Genomic DNA, 22,500 nt, shown 5'->3' with positions numbered 1-22,500 from the left:
ATTAGGGGCCGTCCATTAATCACATGATCTGAATATCTCAGAATATTATCCTAAGTACAGATATAAAATATAATCTTATCTCATTCTGATATTAAGGACCATGATAAAAATAAATACACGTGATATCTTATTACACCCCCCCCCCCCCCTTGTGACATTTCGTGATTTTTGTCAGCCCCCCCCCTTTTCAAGCCTCGCGCGATTAATGGACAGCCCCTTACCTGACTGGAAGATGGTCTTGGCGTTATGCACTGACTCTCTGTGTGCTTTCGTTTCCGCTTTTTCTTTTCCTTCGGCTCGGAAGTTTTTGCTTTAGAGTCTATAGAACAAACAGTACTCAAACTAGACACTGAACTGCAACTAGTGTTACGTTTTCGTTTAGGCATACTACTACCACTCCCACTTGCACTACTATTATTAACACAACCACCATTGATACCATTACTGTTCGATGCACTGTTGTTTTTACTGTCTACTAATACCTGTTCGATTTTAACACGATTTTGTTTAGCAACACCTTCCGATTTTATAGGAGCATCACTGTTACGTGTCCTTGTATCAGAGCGGGGCATGTCAATTATCTCTCCTTCTTCAGGAGTCGGTGGACGAGAAGGAGGTAGACGACTGGCTAATCTCGAAGCCGGCCTCGTGTCGGGAAGTTCGGTGCGCTGTCTCAGTTCCTGCCCTCGAGAATTCTGTGGTATGTGTGAAAGTCGGGTTAATGCGAGTCGACACATCAGGCTCGGATGACCATGAACATAATTCAACGGTGGTAACGACATTTGGGACGATGGCCTTTTATACGGACTTTCTCCTCCAGTTGGCGTTGGTACCGAGTATTCCTCGACATAAATTCCACACTTTCCGCCACCCTTGCCTCCTTTTCCACCCTTGCCACCACCTTTTCCACCCCCCTTGCCTGAAGATGAGAACAACTTTCTCAAAGTATCGCTCTTCTTTTTATCCTGAACATTTCCTCGCTCCTCTTGCAATTTCGGCGCCGAACTGATGTCGCTGTCGGAATTATTCGGTGAGCTTGATCTGGTTGGTGGTGGTCTGGGTCGTGGCGGTACTCTGGCGACTTTGGGTTTCTGAACCTCGACTTCGCTGTCGGAATCATTTTCACATCCAATGGTATTTGACAGCCGAGATCTCCTACTTGAATTCATTTTATTAACTGTCCTCTTCTTGTCGGATTTCTTTGGCGAATCGGAAAGTCTATTTCTCTTCATTGGATCTTCGCGATCGCTGGGTCGCTTTTTAAGGGAAGATCTACGCCACGAGCTATCATCCGAGTCAGTTCCTTTAGTTGGTGCTCTTTCATCTTCACTAGATGACCCGCTCGTTCTTCGTCTGGGTTTATTGACTAACGAAATGGGAGAGGCTGGTTGTCTCGGCAGACTGGGATGATCGCTGTCAAAGTCGCTGGAACCTCCTTGCGATCCAGCATTACTGGCGTCATCACTTGTTGATACTGTGGGTTTTGAGACTGGTTTTTTCTTAGAACTCGTCAGACGGGGCCTTCCACGTCCCTTCTTGTTCCCGCTATCGTTATCGGACGGTTGACGCGAACCCTTGGGACTTTTTACAGTCTTTCGAGGCCGACCTCTCTTCAGTGGCTTTGATTTTTCACGTTGCAGTGATCGAACCGACTCTTGAGTAACAGGCTTCTTTTCGTTATCAGAGTGAAGATCGCTGTCGCTCAAAGAACTCAACAGCTGTGTGTGATGTTTGTCCAACGCTTCGTTTAGTTGCCATTCGCTTCCAGAGTCATGACCCGGCCTCTTGGTACCGGTAGGCTCATTCGGAGAACCATTTCTTCTCGCATCACCCTGAAAAATCGTCAAAATCTAACGTGTAAATAGAGAAGCTTCAAATATCAACAAAACAAAATTTATCAAGGATCTTGCCCAGGGAAAATAATTTCGTTACGATAAGTGAACCATTATTTGAAACAAGTGTCAATGCTGCATGCTATATTCTGGATTATGAATAAAATTCCTTGCATTTTGGAGTTTATTGAGAGCGGTATATGTACTGCGGAAGCGCAAAATTTCTTCGAACATACCTGTAGACGCTTTGCTTCCTGAGTCTGATCACTAGAATGTACAGCATTCCTATTGATAAAGGATTCCAGATTCCATCTAGGAGGTTTTGCCTCTTCGACGGTAGGTAGCGGTTCCTCCACATTGGGTATCGGTGATACCGACAGTGGAGTAGAAGGACCTTTCTCTGGGGGTCGATCTCTCTCATCCTCGGATTCATCGCTAGTGTCAGTGATGCTGGTGTCAGAACCTGAGCTTGAACTTGCGCTCGGAGAGCTCTGAGGTGCTTGATCCAGTGGACTAGGAGGCCTCTGCGTTATGGGGCTAGGTAAATCTTTTCTAGGAGGATTCAACGGTGACTGAGACAATGGTCGTAGAGGCACAATTTGATGCGACGGTGACACCTGGTTGGGTGCAGGACTCGCCGATCTTGATGGTGGTAATGATCCTGTCGGCGACTTATCTAGCGGCGACATTGGCGCTAAGGGTGCTGGTGTCATTGCTGGTAGCAGACTGAAATTTATCATAATATCGAGCGTTAATAAGGCTTGCAGAAAAACATGGTTGTGGGGTGAACTTATTGAACTTATCGAACGTATCGAACAACGTAAAGGACTGGGGTAAAATGGATTTGCAACTTTGTTTTCATCGCTATTGGCTGCTGAGCGGAATCAAATAAGGCACAATGCGTATAACGCGTGTTTTCGTTGGCTGGCAATTACGAATGACGCGCGCACATTTGTCCCGATCATATTGAACGTGTATCGTGCGATTCGAGTAGGCTGACGGGTCTGAAAATTGCCTGACGTTTAAGTCTATAAAATATTCAGAATACCGAGCCGGTATACGGACATGACAATTATGCCCAGGTATACCCTACATGGCCACCTGACTCCTGCAGTTTCACCGCCAATTGATGTAATACACAGGCATATATATATTTCCACGGTGAATTGAACTGTACATAATCAATCCGTTTAATTATTCCACGCTATTAAAGTAGTCGATACCGTGATACTCGCTTAGGAAATTGTCTCGATCGAGCTACCCCGTGTGTAATTATGTGTAATAATTTCAACGCTCCGCGGTATTGTAAGGATATTTTATAAAAAAGAAAAAATTGAATAACTCGCAATCCGGATAAAATTCACGGCTTGTAAAAATCGTCCATAGTAATTGCATCCAATGCAAATATATCTGATTACACAGAAAGGGTTGAGGGGCGTCGCGACGCCAGCAATTATTGCGTCGTTGCGTCGAACGCCTCCCGCCCACAGTCGTTTCGCGACAGATGTGCTTTGCAAATAGGGTTGCCACCGATCCGTGTTTCACCGATTAGACGCGATCTCCGCTTACTCTCCGGATACGCGCATACTTTATGTAGGTGTCGAAATAAAATTCACGAACGTTGTATAATGTGCAAAGATCATAAAAGTGCAGAAAATTAATAAATTTCACCAGAGGGTGTAACGAAAAGGATACTTATAGCGTCGAATTACCTTATAACGAGAGAATAAAAAAATCGAGCTGTTAATTCGCAAATCTGTGAGACTACATGTCTCGATCGTGCAAATTGTTGTGTAACGTCAGTCGGGGAACGACGGTAAAAAAAAAATCTCTACACGCAAGAAGAAATTGCACTTTGATTTGAATTTGCGAAATCCGTCGGATCACAAAATCGACTTGAAGCTGAATATATTGAAATGAGAGGAAACTCGTATGACTGTGTGTATTGTATATGCATGTTTACTCGTTTGCGTGCGCGGTTTTGAACACACGTCTGCTCCATACTTCTTCAACCGATACATGACGAACCGAATTTAATTTACGCGCAGTGTATAACTTCGCAATATAACGCAGATAGGAACCAAGCTAAATATAGTTCGGGATATTTGTTCTCTTTATGGGACGGAGGAATACTCACTCGACTGGAAGATTCGTGTTCGGACTTCTGTTATCTCTTGTCGTCCGCGAAGAGCCCTGTGAATAAGTGAAAACATCAATGAGAACAATTTCGATTAGACTTGTACGGGTGATAAATTTTCTACGATTCATTAGTTCACACAGCGGACTTAATGTCGCCTAAACATTGAATGAATTGAAATGAAAAAATCTGTGCATGAAACTACTGAACGACTGATATGTAAAAGTAATTTTCAAAAGATCACAGAGATAATCTTATTAATTAGAGCAATTCTATTCGTTCATAACGCACCTTGTTTCCTTCATCTTCGCTTTCGGAAAGGTCTAGGTCACGGACCACCACATCTCTGGAATAAACAAAAGAAACGCATTATTACAACAATTTTTCACCAACAACTCACACATTTTTAGTAATCACACGCTATTTATGAACGACCATCGGCATTAATCGTAAGAAACAACATCTCGAATGACGCCTGATGAGAAATACGAACTTAAGCTGTGTGTTTGCTCGTGACATCGTAAAAACTAACGATATAGAGCGGATAATGATATCAGGTATTAATGATTCCTTTCATAAACTGAAACCCGTCTGTATTCTGTTTTCTCGTTTCTTCCTTGTCAAACGATACTTGAAAGGATGAGACCTTTCAGCGCGTGCCGTCTCATCTAATCGTCGAGTATTCCATCCATCGTCAAGATACCACTCAAATCATTCCACCTCATTAGTATCTACTGCCACGTGTACACTGTGCGAAACGAGATTGCATAATAAGGACTATAATTGAAGATAATAGCGAAAGATATACGAAAATGATCACAAGAACTGACGACAGCTGTCTTCGTTTTTTCCAACTTTCAGCAAACGGCTTGACACAAAACTCACCGGGTGACACGTAGTGTAACTCCTACGTGAAAACACCGCCATAGATAGGAATCACGTCACGGCCTGCCTAAATTACGTAGTAAGGACGTAGGTACAAAGCGATAAATTGATGCAACCCTAATTGTAATATAAACGAGGACAAGCGTGTTTGCCATATCGTTGAAAATTCCCCCGCCATACCTCGTGACACTCCGCAAGTCGTTGCTGCACGTACATGGAAATAGTTGGGTAATAAAATAAACGCGCGGTGCAAAGTGCGGCGCCGTGAATCGGAGCAGTGCAGCAGGATACGGGTGTGTAAATCTCTTTTCTCTCAGGGAAAAGGGACGATCACCGACGCGTGATATCGTAAGTGTAGAGAAAAAGAAAAAGAAAGTAAGAACGAATAGACGAAGATGAAGATGAAGATGAAGATGAAGGAAGAAGAAAGAGCAGATCGCACTGGGTTGGGCTCGGTTCGCCGGGGTTGGGTGAAGTTAGGTCGTCGAGCCGAGTTTATAATGCCTAACGTAGAACAGAGGAGAGCAGAGGAGAGCAAAGCACCGTGGAGAAGAGGCGGGCGTACATCGACCCCGGAGTGTATCCTATCCCATCCCGGCTTCCCACCCGCCGCGTACGACGACAATCCTTTCTGCGTTCCCAACGCGCCACGACCAAGCATCCCCCCCTGGTCCTGGAGGACGAGAGAAAGAGGCGGAGAATGAAAGGATCAAAGTGAATAGATGTTCTGATTCAAATGCTGTACTTAATATGTACTTCGCAGGCGTGGCCTTTCACAGTCAAATCAGCCTTCAAATCTGAGCCATACTCCCTTAATTCATTTTATTCGCATTCGTACGCGTAAGGTGTGGCTTTGGTGCGGTCTATGAAAGAATTCCGAGACTTGGAAACAAGTTTATAGAAATCATCAAGAATTCAAGGTACGAATGATTTCGTCACTGCAGGGTTGGTCGGTCGCACATGCCAAAATTGTAACGTTCGATCATTTGACTGCGTACTAATTACTGACTCGTTGATATACATGTATGCCAACGCGGTATTAACTAATAATTATTCCGTATAATAAATTACGGTTGCACATTCGCAAAGGTGGACGATTGGTTGAGTTTCTTATCCGCGATTCATTTTCGTCCATCATCGATGGAATTGAGTTTAACCGGGATTTGAGAATATAATATTCGGTGAAACGAGGTCGGTAACCTCCCCGAGTGCATCGTGGAAAATAGAGGAATATTTTTCAACGGCAATCGATATCCTGAGCCCTACGGGCTCTGAAAAGGACCAACCGCACGGCGGAGGAGTTGTTGCTACTGCTGCTGCTGCTGCTGCCGCTGCTGCTGCTGGTGGTGCAGGTATTCACAATTTCATCTCGCGATACATGCAACAATTTTATTTCACTTTATTCCACAGGTTCACTACAGGCGTTAGAGGTTAGCAACGATAAGAGCCTCGGACGCGTCTAACCGGGAATCAGCGATTGCTGCAGAAAGGTACGACATGATCACGACATAAAGTAGAGAGGAAACCAGTTTGTCCTTGGACAAGGAGGAAGGAACACTTCCTATTATCGCTACTCTCGCACTTTGGCTATAGTATACCGGCTAGAGTCATACCGAGAAGAGGGAAGACATATGGAGTAGTGACCCGAGCGCGGATTGCCTGGGTGAAAAAGGAAGACCCTTTTCTCACGAGAGAGGGTAGCCGTGACAGCCGATTCCGTCAAGTTTTTTCTTCCCTTTGTTACCCTTTTCCCAGATCTCTCAATTCGCGTAAGCCAGCCAAATGGCCCAAATAATTCCCCATTGGCGGAGGTCCCCGTCTTTTGTCAATACACATCAACAATTTGTAGCTTTGACACAAGCGTCGCGCAGCAGTTGGGTTGTTACTGCACAGAAATCTGTCGGTACCGCTTCCACCGCGTCAGGGGGCTTTAACGAGTGACCAGTTGTCAGAGAGTCACGAGATCCGCTGCTGACACTCCTGGCAGAGAATCAATTTATCTTCGTCTCCGGTTGGACGATGGACACTTCCGGTTTCACATTGAAACAGAGTGAAGAATAGCATGAGAGCGATAACTCTGGTCAGGTAATAACTACGGAAAAGGGTAGGTACATTGTATATAATACAACGCGGTTCGCGGGTAAGCTAAATTGTGAAAAAAAATTGGGGTTGCTAAACTCGACTTGAACACCACTCGTCAAGGTTGAATCGCTGCATCGTTGTTGGTGGCTAAAATGAGGATATTTTCCGTCGACTCCGGCGAATGTATAGCTATGAGGTATATACCGAGAAATTGGCTTCGTCTTCGAGCTTCTGTGTTACTCGAGAGATGGAGGAGTGCAAGCTCCGCTGCTTCCTCCCGTTACGAGCCAACAACCTCGGACCTAAATCCCTGCCAAGTTTCTCAGACCCCGACAGAGCGTTTATTCATCGAACGGTGTAAGCTCAATTTTTTCCCCTCTAAACGGTCCGGCGTCTAGAAAAGCTTCCACTGCCGATGGCAGATCGACGAAAAGTACTTCATTCGCGTCCGAATGTTTTCTCCTCTTATTTCTTCATTTTTTACTCTCCACTTCAGCACCCAAATTCATTACCGAACCCGTATAACTCCAACCGTGTGCTACAGGCGTCTGCCATCATCAAGCACACGAACGTCCACACTGACGGGACACTCGACGTCGCGACGCTAAGGGGTTCCTCCCCTTCGCTACCTCGAACAACCGTCACCACGACCGGGCGTCGAGGGGATGAGCATAATCGATAACAGAAGAACCCCAACACTCCGTGTGCGTTGTTTTCTTTCCTCGAGTCGAATGAGCCACAACGTAATCTCGAATATGAGCCAGGGATTTTTTAATGGCTAAGCGTTTACCGCCTGTTCGTATAAGCTGCCGTACTGCATACGAACAGAAAACTTATACACTGCCGAATTGCAAAACTTGTACAAAATGAACGGCCTTTTGGAAAGGTTCAATTTTGCGATACCGTATGTATTAGTCTACTTGACGATTTATTTGACGCTGGTTGAGAGCCACGTGCAAATACTACTGACTCCTAGCTCAATTTGTTTTGTCTCAATAATTGTTTTCTACAATTGTTAACAATACCGAGTAGAACACCGTTGAATCTGTAGGTGTGATTTTTTTTCACGTAATCAAGTTGACTTTCCCTGCCTCGTCGCACCAGGACATCTACGATCGAAATATACTTCACATTATAGGCAGTGAAGGGTTATAGGAACATGGTTTGTAGGTGAATCAGCTTTCGAATAATTAAACCTTCATAATTGGTAGTTTGCAGCGAGATACGTACAGTTTGACGTGTTCATAACTTGGATAGGGTAATTTGTCGGTTGATTGAGAGAGGTTAAAATTTTGCAGATGTAATCCACAGCTGATGGTAATTTACATGATTTATCAGCTATATTCAAGTCCAGCGTAACGTTGATTCAACCATCAAATGCACACGGAGAGATGAAAAAGGTTAAGTCTTCCTCGAATGTGGAAAAGGATGCACACTGAGATAATTCAACTGTTGGCAGAATGATTCATTGATTGACTGACTGACTCTCAAAAAGATGCTGAAATGCAATATCACAGTCTGATAACAAACGTGAAAAGATTTTTAAAATAAGATAACGTTTATCTTCTATTGGCATAAACTATTGACACCGAACGTTTTCGATTTTGAAAAACTTTTGAACACTTTCGTTTAATGAATACATTCTTTTCTAGTTCTGTCACGGAATGTCGTTACACGGTGTGGATTTTACTCATTTGATTCGTAAGAAGTAAAAAAATGACATGAGTTTGTCAGACAAATAACAATACGACAAACAAGTAATTTTATCGCAACCAAAGAGAAAAAAATTTCCTGACCAGTAATAGAATTTGCTGACATTTCCCTGAATTCCCTGACCTGTTTTAAATTCTCTTACGTTTCCAGGATTTTTTCCTAACTGTGCGCTGGTTTATAAATCTCAACAAAATTGTCTCTGTCACGAGCATCACTTTGGCTGGTTCTAGCGCGATTTTACGATCAGTAAGCTGGTACAGTAACTGGATCTATAGTCATTCAGGAACGAGTTGAGGACATTCGAGTCATAAATTTACAGAGTAGATAGTATAGCAGGATCTTTTCGATCGCCAAAGACGTGTCAAAATTTGCCGCTTCTCAAATTCATTCCTCAGCTGCACATTATACCTTGGATCGTTGTTGTTACACGTGTCTCATTCTTGTCAAACGAACATGGTCCAAATCGCGTTCTCTTCCGTAACTACGAAATGTCGGTAATACACAGTAGCCTCAAAGGTTTCGATTCTATCCAGTCCAAGTACTACTTCGCTCATTCCTCTTTCTTCCGACTTCCCTTTATTTCGTTTTCTTCCGCTCTTGCTTCGCCATGGATCAGCGATCCGAGGACCGATCTTCGCTGGTTGTAGCAATCACTTTCTACCGGCGAGTTCTTGGCGTCCATTAACGAGATAGGCGATGCCGATGCCGATGGCAGTGGCAGTGGCACCACCACCAGCAAATAGTCGGGGGACCAGGGTGCCAACCGGGCGAGCCGCCGGGCCTCCCAGGTTATAGCTGAGAATCGAGCGGAGGGCGGAGAACGGATGGAATAGAGAATTCCACGAGACCAGACCGCTGCCTCCACCACCGCCATCAGGAACAGTGGCAGCCGCGGCAGCAACCTGCTTGTTGCAAATAACTTCGGAAGTTTCAGGACGGGTACACTACCGTCCTGCTATATAGAGCTCGCTCGATATGCTCAGCCCCCCCCCCCCTCTCTCTCTCTCTCTCTCGCCCCGTGTCCTCATCCTCATCCTCTCTGTCTCATCATCTCCGTCTTTCTCGCTCGCTCTCGCAAATTCCGGCATCCCTCTTCGCCCTGAAGCGAAAGCCGCTTCGGTCGGTCTAGTATCTTCAATCGCCGACCTCTTCGCATCTCCGTTTCTCCTCCTCCTCCTCCTCCTCCTCCTCCTCCTTCTCCACCTCTATAACGTGGCGGCAATAATTCTGTCTCTTATACCCGCTTGCACGGAAACACGGACCGGTATAGTTCACAGCTTTGAATTTCTGCTGCCACGGGTTTACTCAGCCACGGATGAACGGCGACGCTGGTTATCGTCAAAAGTGTATAATATTGATAAAATCCGTCTCTTCTCCCGACCGCAGAGCAGACTAGACTCTCTTGCAATCCGCCAGGTTAGATAACGAGAAAATTCTGTACTTCACTGTTTAGTTCTTGCATTCATCCGAGCATAATTTCTTTATTTTATTTTATTCATTCCAATTTTTCGTCAAAAATGATTTCACGCGTGAACCGTATAAATCACAGCTGCAGCGCATTAATTAGTGACTTTCAATTAACAACGATATTATCGCGTTGCCAATTGGAATACTCCGCCACCCCGGATTTCGCGGTTAATTCCTACGCCTTGTGTACACAAACGAACAATTCCGAGTTTCTGCTTTGATCAGTAATCGACTTCTGCTGAGCTTCCACTCTCGTGTGTGGTTACGAAGTTAATCTAGAATGGATGAAATTCAAATTCGAGCTAATTTTCTGATTTCACTGGATGATAATGAAGTTGATCGACGCAATACGGTCTAAAAGGATGACAAGCATCTCATTTTATTGTTAGCCCGTTGAATCAGTCGAACGTGGTTCATTTACTTTGTCGAACAAAGACGTGAAGAGTGATTTTTACATCGATTGAGTCGTCTCGTGCCCTAATTTTTTCAATTTTCTAATGAACCAAAGAGCAGGTGCGCATATATATATATATATATATATATATATAAATATATATATATATAAATATATATATATATAAATATATATATATATAAATATATATATATATTACTTTACTGAACGACGTCCACATATGCAGCGAACAAAACAAGACAAAAAGAAAAGAATGGACCGGCGAAGTATCCTCTCAGCGTTACCCCGACTTCAATCGGGCCCGTTGACGTGGTAATCGGTAATTTCATCCTAATTTGACGGTCCGCTGAAACGATTCGGAGAATCGTGGTGATTTCATTTTGCTTTATATCAGGGATTTGGGGGTCTGCATTGGAGTGGCGGTCATTCGATAATTAGAATCGATTTTGTTTATTGCTCCTTTTTTTCCTTTACTTCCGACACTTCAAAGTATTCGCCGGCGAGATTAAACTTTCATCATTAGATCTGACGCGATTTCACCCACATTTGAAATGCCCATTATACACGGCGCATCGTGCGTATAAAATCAGAAACATACATAAACCGCTCGCTGTTATCAATTGGAGTTGTTTATTTCTTGTTATTACTTTGGTTACAAAGAAAGAAAATCCACCGACATTCAATCAAGAATGTGCTTTTCACGTTTCATGAGTAAATTACCGCGTGTTTATAAGTTTCGATTCAGGTTGCCCCATTTATTGAACACGAAGACTCTTTTGTGAGTATTTAATACGATTTCCAGAATCCGAAGTCTACTGAGATGTACGCGCATATCATCCGATCGCTGAAAAGGTGAATGTCCGCGAGATGAACCAATATCGAAATGTGAGTCAATTCTGACGATGACAATAGTTGTCATATTTATCTACAGCCGAACGAACGATTAGTCGTGCTTTCACGATTAAGTTCCAAGTGAACCGAGACGAAAACGAGGCAAGCCGGCAGGTATTGACAGCTGTTGTAAACGTTCAGAGAATCGAATACGATATCATTCTCAGCGTGTGGTGGAAAATTGAACTCAACAAACTTTGCGGCTTTGCACAGAAGGGGAGAGATGTATACGATTATTATACATATTTACAATCCCGTACGTCGGACTAATTGAAAACCGCTACCGAAGACAGGATGGATTTGTTTCGTGTTTAAACAATACAATACAGTCAATCAAGTACGTCAATCTTTACCTAACGGATCGAGAGTATCAACATAAATACGTCACGCAGGAATAACGTTAAACGAAAAGTATTTTTAACAGCGTAAATATGTTCCTGAGCGTTGTAAGTTAAGCAGAACTATACTATACAGCAGTTTAACCTTGGAAGAAAAACAGTAAGCTTTGCTCGTTTTACACTGCACTTAGTAGGTATTATCAAACGAAATACCGTTCGATACCGTGAGAGAGTTGTAAACGAGAAAAACAGGAGTATGGCTTTCATCGTGCCATGATGCATTTCTGTGAAGCGCGTAAAACGGCCTTTTCCATAATTGGCATGATCGAAGGGGAAAGAAAAAAAGAAACTAAGCTGCAGAGTTGCAGAAACTACGCCTGCTGTGACAGTGACAATAGACGATTGAGAGACTAAAACGAGAAAAAAATATAACGGAGACTCGAACAGACACTCGATAATTGACGAGCTGACAGTACCTACTACACTTGAAGATGAAATATTGAATTCGACAGACGGCGCGTAGATTTTGGGCAGGTACAACTAAGCAACTGAAATCTACTCAACTTTTACAAGAATGATGGTGGATAAAAAGATTCCAAATCGTTAGAAGCACAATCGAGTTGGTTACACTCAGATGAACAGGTATTGTCTCGGTGATTAATCAATTCAGGATAAACAGCCATGTCGATAGTTGAGGACGTGGTCCGCGTTAAATTAAAAAAAAGAATGTTGTAAATTCGACATTGATATTATATAAAATTTCATATCGTACGAAGCACGGAAGATACAAAAATCACTCGCAACAACCATCATACCGGATGGAATCCGTCAATTTGTATTCTAAGTTAGCTATCGTTACGACAATGGTATATATGAACCCTACCGCGACCACAACCTGAGGACCTTTCACTTTTCCCTACTCCAATGAGAAATTTGTATCCACATCTACTCAATCGTCAACTATGCGTGTTGCATAATCTGTCCATTGTTGTACACAAGCTTTGATTTGCAGGATTCGATAGAAATATTGCTAGCAAAGTTAAACCGGAAGTTAGACCGAACTGCGTGACTTTTCGATACGTTTGCGGCAATTAATGGGTTAACGGAACCGAATACCCATCCGGGATTCCACACCGGTAATACAGGAAGACAATTCTCGCATGACACGACACGAAGTAGGTACCTTTGGGCTTTGCAATTAGAGGTGTAAAAAAATGTCGAGTCCTCCGTCGTTCTCACTACGAACTCGGCGTGCGGTGCCTGAAGGTAATTCGTTGCCAAGACCAAACACCATTACCCGGTCAGTCACTCCTCGCGCGCGCGCAAATCTCCATCCGTTAACGGTGACTAAGTTGACGGCAAAACGCGTATGTCGGTAAAACGTTATCTCTTCTTCCGACCTTGCAACAAGGCGTAAGGTAGATACTGCGCACCTCCGATTCGTGGGTAGAAAAATAACACTCCCGTCCCCGGAAACCTGCGCGAGGATACAACGGTCTTCTTCCAAAGCCGCGAAAAACGTTTCGCAGCGTTCGCCTGCTTCCGTTTCTGTATACAGGACCAAGTTTCATTCGCTAAGATTAAAGTAAAGGGCACGGCGTGAGTTAAGGCTGTCGGAAACTGAAACTATAAGAACTTGGGAATTGGAACTTCAATAGGTACCCTAGGTTATTCGTACATGTTGATATGTTGGGTATCTGGAATTCCACTAGTCTATACTATACCCCATTTTAATCCCCGAAGGCTATTCATAAATCCCTCTCACGTATGGAGTTATTTACTAAGTGTAAAGTAGTTTTCTGCTGCTACTACAGAGAATTCTTCTCGCGGCATGATTGAAATTAGTCATTGGATCGAGTTGACGTCTTATAGAAGTATTGAAAATTATAAATTGGATTTCCCATGTCTAATCGGGACGTCATAATCTGAAATAATTACCAACTAAACTTTAATTACAAGTTCCGGTTATTGTTACATTCACAATACATCTGAGAAGAAACATGAGGGAAAGTTAAAATTTATCCGGTAAAAATTTCTTGTTGGCGTAGAACGGATCGTATGCAGGTACTTTACAAATATATTCAAGGCTAATGGATAATTGTGGATGACCTTTGGAGGATAAAGTTCTGAAATATAGTTTTAAAATTTTAAACCCAAGAATCTATCATGCGAACAATAATGGTTAAAATTCAAAAAAAAAAACTTCTCAATAATCTCAGCTTCAATAATCAGGGTCTAAATATAGATTGAATGTTACGTGTGATTTTGTTACACATCGAAATGTGGAATGCAGATATGGATTATGCGTAAATACGAGATATCGGTTAGCGGTCGAACCGGTTATTTCATAGGCTGATGATAAAATACAGGCAACTTTGCAACGATGACAGTCGAGTGCAAAAAGCGCACAGAATGGTGTCGAGAATTTTATCGTGAAAGGGAAAGCACGCGCGCCACAAATAGAATATTATACTGAAACGAAACACGAATACCCACATTTAAGCTTACACAATTAAGCTGTGTATCAGTGTAGGAAAATGTTATCGGTCCGTTAAATAGTCGTAGCGCTTTATCGCAATAGGGGAACAAGGTTTGCGGGTTTATCAGTGAGGATCTGATGACCAATAAGATTGATACCGATTCTCATCCATCAATCTTGAGTTCGTTAGTTTCTCTTTACATCCTCTGCGCTCAATTGTAAGGAATTGGAATGAGATGGCATCATCACAAAGAAGAAATATGCGCGATTGGAATAATTATTACGTGTATCTCCGACAAAGACGGAGTTATGAAATTGAAATATAGGTTTCGTACGAAGTGTGCTTTAAATTGGTATCTTAACAGTCTCCCAAACATCCTGCGAAGATTATTTACCTTTTACCATCGACGGACTCCTCTATTAGGGAAAAACAATTAGCGACCGCTGTCGTGTTATCGATGCAAATTACAAATAATTTAATTACACTCACAGTGTACAATTGGTTATGTCGTTTTATTGAATAAACAGCCCGAAATTTTCATCCTCAATTAACACCGGCAATTACGTAACGCAACCGCATAAGTCGAAACAAAAGGATGTGCTAAGTCGCGATATATGGCATATAATAAAGTACGTAGAGCCTCTGCACTGTGCTGCATTTTGTGCAGAATTGGAAAATTCATCGTTTCAAGGCATGTAAACGCTGACGACGAAATCGTAGGTATTTAAATTGCAAATTGTAGAAAATGCCTGCTGTACCGTCATATTTCGTCAGTCGGTCGAAACGAATAACTATTCATACACTATCGTACCTACAGATGTATGCATGTATGTATGTACGACTCGAAGCAGCAGTCTTACAGAGTAGCTGGCCTCGTGCATATATTACTATGTAACGGATAATTGCATCTGGTACAAAAATGATAACCCGCCTCACTAACTTTGCTGCTAGAACGAAGTTATATTTGTATAACCAACATCGCGCCGTCACGAATCGCTGTATATTATACAAAAGTTGAATATAGAAGCATGTGTGCTACGTACAAAACGACGTGTATCGTTCCGCGACCACAAGTTCTTCGACGCAAATTAATCTGACTGAAAGTTCATTCGAGTTTAAACTTTAGAGGGCCGGCATTTGTACCTTGAAATTCGATATTTCTCAGAGGCATGATATACGTATATCAATAGTAGTCGACACGTCCGGTGGAATTTTCGAGCCACCTGCTGACTCCGAAAAGAGCCAGGCCGACCATCTAAAGGTTAACCCTATCCTGTGAATTCAACCGTGTCGTCAAATTGTCGACGGAAACACAAGTTTAGAGGAAAAGAAATACGAAAATTAACGATGGGCGTCGTATGCCGCTTTCGACACGTTTCTGCATCCTCGTCCTTGTACAAGACAGATACGACGTATAGGATTACCAAGTCGCGGCGAAGGCTTGCTTTAGAGAAAGCATGAAAATATGCAGTGTCGATTGAGTAAACGACGACTGGAACATCGCGCTGTCCATATCGGGAACGTAAATACACGAGTGTACATTACGCGTACAAACAGACGTAAACTTTTTACTCGTTGGTATTGGGAAGAGGATTGAAAAAAAAAAAAAAAAATATGCATGATATGTCCGGAAATTAATATGCATTGTATTTGTCATCGGGTAAGATAACGAGAGGCAGCTGTCGCTTGAACAAGAGGTTCCGTGTCACCAGTCTCTATCGAAATTGTTTGTCATGACTTTTTGCGTTGGTTGTTGTTTTAAACACCTAAACACGTTCTACCGGATGATGCCCATGTATAATCTATCTGGCAAAGTTCCATCGGGTTTAAAGTACGAGTTCGGAGGTAGCGGGTCAAACTTTTCCAGCAAATCCTTACGTTTTGGGAGCCAACGCAGATGTTCGGGGCCTCTAGTTTGAATTAGAAATTCCCTTTTCCTGCCGGCCGGCACCGTTTTTTGGATAGATAGATCAATGATCGCAAAAGATGATATTTGTATGGATATTCGAATTTATTTTTATGGCTTGTAAGTTTATATATTTGTTGGCGCCGTAATGGACTTGTATGTATATTAGATTACTTAAGTATGTGAGATATCGCCTTCATAACCTTTTCGATACCGTTTCATTTTTTGAAACTGTTGCATTTTTTCGCGGAGGTATCGTGTGGGGATGATAATGCCAGCGATTCGTGGAAATTGGTTAACCCCTCCTTGCAGGGGGTGACTAAGAATTATTTTCTCATGGCCACGACGTCTCCACGTTTTCTACATCGCAAGTCAAACTCTCGAAGGACCTACAAAGTCGAGCTGGTCCAATGTCTTGAATGACAAATGACAGACCCAAGAGACTAGTCGTAGCATAAGACACCCAGGTTTTCCCATAACTTAGTCTAGGTTCTATGCAATCTCAGAAATTGCTTATGGTTAATATTATGTTAGAAGAGCACAATTAACCACATAAGAAACAAAATTCGTGATAAAATGTAAAGAAACGTGTCTTGGCATTCATCTTTGATGGAACGTTCAAAATTCGTACCGTATTTTTATCCGTATTTCAACGATAAACTGTAAATGCACGAAATAAATAATTGCGCATCGCCGATTACCTTTTTTTGTTTAAAAAATCAAGTTTTTATACGTCACTAGCCCAAAAATGTTTCTTTTCGGTTATAGAAAAATGAAGTGTCGCGAAAACGCGGTATTTCCCCATCGTCAAAAAGCTCTGGCCCGTGGCATCTCAGGGTGCAATATAAATTACTGTAACCTGGTGGTTTCTCGTTAGCGAGGAGCTGGGAGGATCACCGGCATTGTCAGCTCGCCCGTCGTTAGCTTCTTTGTGCTGGATAAAATTAACCACCCGCAAATAGGGAAGAATGGCAAAAGGCCAACGCGGAGCTGCTGCTTGTGTGAGAGAAGGGTGGCGGAGTGAATTCCTAATTGATACAGGACCTACAGCGCGCGGAGGAGGCGAATAATATGGAAGAATAAACATACCAGGAACTTCGGTTATAATCCGAGCAACGAGATTCAGTCTCGTGGGACGAAAAAAAGCTTTTATTTGATTAAAAGCCGGCTTTAAAGAGCTTACAACATTTCAACTGAAATTCGGAATCAGCGGAAACAAAAAAAAAAAAGGTTGAGCCAAATTGTCGGATGACGGTTATCGATATTTTGTCATTTTTCCCCCCCACTGTTCTCGGCGTAATTTCAACTGCGAAATGTTTACGAGTATATAAATACACTTCCACACGGCATCCCTTTAACGTCGTACGTGCTCATTCATCATCACCTGGATCTCGGTCCCCACGCTTGCCACACCTGTCCTCGATACTTGAACGTGACGACACGCATACGTTGGTACGGGGAACCTCAGGTGACGCGAAATCAGGGGCGATAAGTAATCGCATAAATTTGACACTCCGTATCAGTTACGGAATAAACGAATTAGTTGAGTCTAATATTCGGTTAGGTGCGTAAACAATAATATCGAGGAAGAAGGGACCGCGCCATTTTTAGCTTCACTGTCGCCCGTTAACGACTGAAATTTCTCGAACGCAAACAGCTACTCGGCACTTTACTATGGGGCAAATGATCAATCAAAAGTTGTAATTAATTATACATTCACGGACGTGAACTCTTGGCACGATTAACTCGTCACGCTGTGCGGGAGATCGCAGCCCGAGCCTTCCGTGAAAATTTTTGTGCATAAAATCTACCATAAACTTTGCCCGGAGCAAGTCGCGACCGTGGTGGTTTAACGGACGTTTATTTCTGGCAATAACCAGCCTCTGGTTCGGTATTAATTGAGTTTAGTGTAATCAATCACAGCAGTTTACGTTGCAATGATGTCATATCGCACCAATGTCGACGACACAGGCGAGACCGAAAACGATATAGAATTTTGTGCGAAGAAAAATACTGCGGAAAAACAAAATCTCAATACGCTACGACCTTATCGATTCAGGAGGGCAGCTGTAAAGTGTGTGTGGCCTCATTCTTTCGCTTCAAGAATTTATCAAATGGTAGACTGCCTTCGCGAATCCATATTATAATCGATACGCGCGGAAAGCTTATTGACTTTAAAATAGCTATAAATAATATGGTGCTTGCACGATTACTTACGAAGCAGACCTTGTAGTAGGATGTCGTTCTCGCTCTGCAACAGACAAAACATAAAGTCGATGTTAATTTCTTTTCTTTGTCGTATACACATCACAGAGATATTCCTGTCGTACTCTAATTACAGTTCAACGGATGCGAAAAAAAAACAAAATCTTCCACGACTCGCCGAGCCTCGAGATATTGCGCAATTTGCATATGAGCTGATCGCACAACCGCGCACTAATCGTTCCGCAAGTTCCGAAGCCCGACTGGTCAAACAATGGCAATTCCAATCCGCACGCATGGACATATCGCAGGCCTATGATATACGTTCACCTCTCTCGTAGGCGAGTTACGAGGCCCACATTCGGACGATAACTTGTCCTTGATCGGATCAAATATCCGTGCGTGGAATTCCTATCGCCGTTGTAACGAATTTATTGGGTAGAGTACATTTTTCCGAAAATTTTCGTATACCTCCGGATGTGTTTTGGTCGGGTAAATTCCGTCCAACGGGCTCAGTGTGTACTTTTCTCTTTTCATTCGACTATTTTCCGTGGACGTGAATTCTTACCCAACTTGCAACAAAGATTTTCGTTGATTGTTAAACTGAAGTTCAAAGAATGAACCCAAAAAAAAGTTACTACGTAACTTTAACTCAAGCGTGCGATGCCATTCTTACGGTTTATGTTAAATCTGGAACCCATTGTCTTGGATTATACCGAACAACATTCTCGATCCGATCATTGACGCATTGCGAAATTGTTACCGTGAAATTTTCTGCAATTCGTTTACGATAGTTTCGACGTAGTACAAAGAGCAGTCCCATATCGATGCTACTTCCTTTTACACCCAAGTCTGTGCGATAAATCCGTAGAGCGGGCTATTAGAGAGTGTAGAATTGTAGATACAGGCACATTAAAGGAATGATCGTAGGACAGGGAAGATAGACGGTTGAAACATATGCGGCCAATTAGAAGTCACGTCACGTGGCAAAGACTGACTCGTTTTGACTTGGTAAAACAGGCATTTTACACAGATGCATAAGGTACCATACAGATATACGTATACGAATGCTTCCTAGCTTGGTCGGTTATGTGCATATACATGTGTACACGTGATTGCGTTCCGGCTGCACACGGCTGTGTGTGTAATACGTTAATACGGATAACTGTATTGCGGTGTCTCGTTGCAACGTTAGTGGAAGAAGCGGCGACGACGACGAAGTAGAAGAAGAAGACGATAAGAGCTTCGTTGCAACAACGTAGCCGGACTGCGCTGCAACAGATGTTCGTTTGTTTCGAATACCACGTGATACGTTATTTGACTGATTGTGAAAGTGGAATCGATTATCGCGCCGGACTATCAAACACCGTGTGGCAACTGGCAGGAGTCGAATGAACACGTGTTCTATTGCGGTGAACAAGAAACCGGGATACAAAAGTCCGTCGTTGCGATGAAAAAAAAAAAAAAACAAATTACTCCAATTTCAAAAATCAATTTTAAGACAAGATTGAATAATAAATATCGATTTGACAAATGTCAAACGTGTTTTTCACGATGATAATTGAAGAGAAAAGGCGCCAGTGTACCCCTTGTAAACCACCGCAACTTCCCGCGATCGAACAAAGTGTATTTTATTTCATTCCCCGTTTCTTGTCGGAGGCTCCCACGGTGGTAAGCCACGCAATTCTCCCTCTTGCTCCCGCGGCCTTGTGCCCGACCGGCTCCATACCCCAAGCCCTACGAAGGGAGGGAGGAAACAAAGTCTAGTCGAACGGTGGCTAGAATAGAGCAGAGAGAGAGAGAGAGAGAGAGATTTTAGCGGTGACAAAAGTTAGAAGGGGTTGAAGGGGGGGGGGGGGGGGGGGGGTATAATCGAAACGAGAACGGATCGATATGTGTGCACACCGGGTTGAATTCACGGTTTGGTAGGCGACAACCAGTTGCTCGTAGATGGCGATTAGCGAGATGAATTAAGAGGCCAGGCAGGCGACGGGTTTCGTCGTGCGTCAGACGACGCGACGCTGGGCGTCGCACGCAACGTGTTGGTAGACTTGGCAACGCCGTCGATAGTAGCGGGCACGTAGTACCGAATGGCGAACGACGCAACGGGGGAGAGAGTGGGACGGTATGATGAAGAGAGTAAGAGAGGAGAAGGGGAGAATGAGAGAGAGAGAGAGAGAGAGAGAGAGAGAGAGAATGAGGAGTCACACGGACGTCGACGGCGGCGGCGGGACGGACACGTGGGCGGCAGGAAGCGCGCTCACGCGTGGAGTGAGTAAGGCTTGTATACACCTAAGCCCGAAGGCCTTCCGCGCGCGGCGAAACGGGGACCGGAAGTTTCGACTAGCGCCGGAAGAATCCCGCCAAATTATCGACGGTACGGGGTAGGAAGTGGAGCACGAGTTGAGAGGATAGGCAAGCACAACGCTGATCGAGGTATCCTTAACTGTACAGCGATGAAACAGATTTTCTCACGAATTATCATCACCTGACACTAGTAGGTAACTGACAATACCCTGCAGCACTTCGAACTTGGTGTACATCCCGGAGTGGCGAACCATGCGGAATGAGAAAGTTCTCGGCAAACAGACGCGTGAATGGAGCGAACGAAAGGAGACGGATAAAGAAAGCGAACAACACCCGAGGAAAACGTCACTTTTTCACACGGTTGTTTGTTATCGGTGTCACTACATCCCGTAACTTGCGATTCATACGACAAAACCCGCTTCCGGGTCCTTGGAAAGACTCGCGAGTTTGAGTCGCGTGGTTCGTTACTCGTAATCGAAGCAGTAGTCCATGTAAGAATGAGTATTCGGCAAAACAAAACCGCCCGAAATACACAGTATCGACCGCGTGTCAGGGGCTTGGTACGTTCACCGGGATCGGTAATCGATGCGAGACACTGCGACGCGGTTAAACTGCAGCGCATACAGAGCACGTTACGAGTAAACCGTATACACCGAGATACGTGCGGATATAGTGCAGCAGGCTAGATCCAAGGAATATCGAGGCGATACGTTTAATCGCAGAGACGAGCATCGGTTGACTGAGGCTGGTTGGCCGGCTGGCCACGAACCCCATCATCGGCCCCGGTAGTGGCGCGGTGTGCGTGTGTTGTGCCTACGTGCCGCCGGTTTAGTCCTTCGATCGTGTGCGTGCCGAGTAGGCCTGTGTGAATGTACGCACAGAGCCGCGAGAGAGAAAGAGAGAGAGTGAGAGAGGGAGAGAGGGAGGGAGGGAGAGAGAAGCGACGCAGCAAGCAGCAGGCCAGCCGCACACCAGACGGCGGCATGGTTCACCTGCGTAGCGATAGCTGCTGCTTGCTGCTTCTGCTTTGTTGCGTATTATAGCTAGTCCCGTGGCACGGCTGCGTGCATTTGTAGACGCAAGTAGACTCGCACGAACACAGAGGCATCGACCGTGTTCCCCCTTGCGCCTTGTTCACCGGGTCCTCTCTCTGTCCCCTCGAACATCGCGCAACGAGCGTGCACTTCGTAGTAGCACCGTACACCATTGTACACACACCCGGGCTATAGTTACCCGCCGTTCACACAACTATTACGAAATATCATGTTCAAGTGTACGCTTGAAATCGAATTTACGGTATTGACTCTTTTTCTTTTTTTCTTTTTTCTTTTACTTCCATCACCGCATCGTGTGAAAGTGCGGAAGACTCTTCGAGAAGTGTGGCCGGTAGATTGTACGTGCTTCGTCTTCGTTTCATTCGACATCGTATATAATTACCGGTTTCCTTTCGGTGTACCTAGTAAACATCGGTTCGATGTTCGTTCAAACTCCCTTGCAGTGTCTTTTCTTATCGGACACAGATTGTCGAGTCGTAAGAAAACGGTTGTTGTATTCGTCTCACAGATTATATCGATTTTAACACGTCATAATTTCCTCTATTTTCCTGGACATTCTTTCCATCCCATGGATATGAATTTTCCACAGCAATTCGAGATCCTTGACTCATTTTAATACGCGCGTTTTGACACAACGTGTATATAACAAGCAATTACTGATATTTGGTATGTGTGGGTAGAATCCTTCGTAGTTTTTTTTCGAATTTTCTGCTCAACGTTTTGCGCTCAAAAGAATAAAAAATACGAGCTGCAACGAAATGAGGAATAAAAAAAAAAAAATTTATATAAA

At 43.7% G+C, this 22,500-nt stretch overlaps 1 protein-coding gene across 7 annotated transcripts in view; it reads right to left on the bottom strand.

Annotated features, from left to right (window-relative positions):
* Positions 1-22,500, bottom strand: part of LOC124185878 (AF4/FMR2 family member lilli) — a 205,700-nt gene that overhangs the window by 7,456 nt on the left and 175,744 nt on the right. For all 7 annotated transcript variants that reach the window (XM_046577099.1, XM_046577103.1, XM_046577101.1 and 4 more), the window contains exons 7-11: positions 18,364-18,397; positions 4,261-4,315; positions 3,970-4,025; positions 2,069-2,558; positions 222-1,832 (exon numbers count right to left, since the gene is read on the bottom strand). In XM_046577099.1, the coding sequence (XP_046433055.1) occupies positions 222-1,832; positions 2,069-2,558; positions 3,970-4,025; positions 4,261-4,315; positions 18,364-18,397 (2,246 nt within the window). The remainder of the gene's footprint in view (positions 1-221; positions 1,833-2,068; positions 2,559-3,969; positions 4,026-4,260; positions 4,316-18,363; positions 18,398-22,500) is intronic.

This window comes from Neodiprion fabricii, chromosome 6 (assembly GCF_021155785.1).
Source record: "Neodiprion fabricii isolate iyNeoFabr1 chromosome 6, iyNeoFabr1.1, whole genome shotgun sequence".
Lineage (NCBI taxonomy): Eukaryota > Metazoa > Arthropoda > Insecta > Hymenoptera > Diprionidae > Neodiprion > Neodiprion fabricii.
Note: the sequence above shows the minus strand (reverse complement) of the source record. Positions and strands in the feature narration are given on the sequence as shown.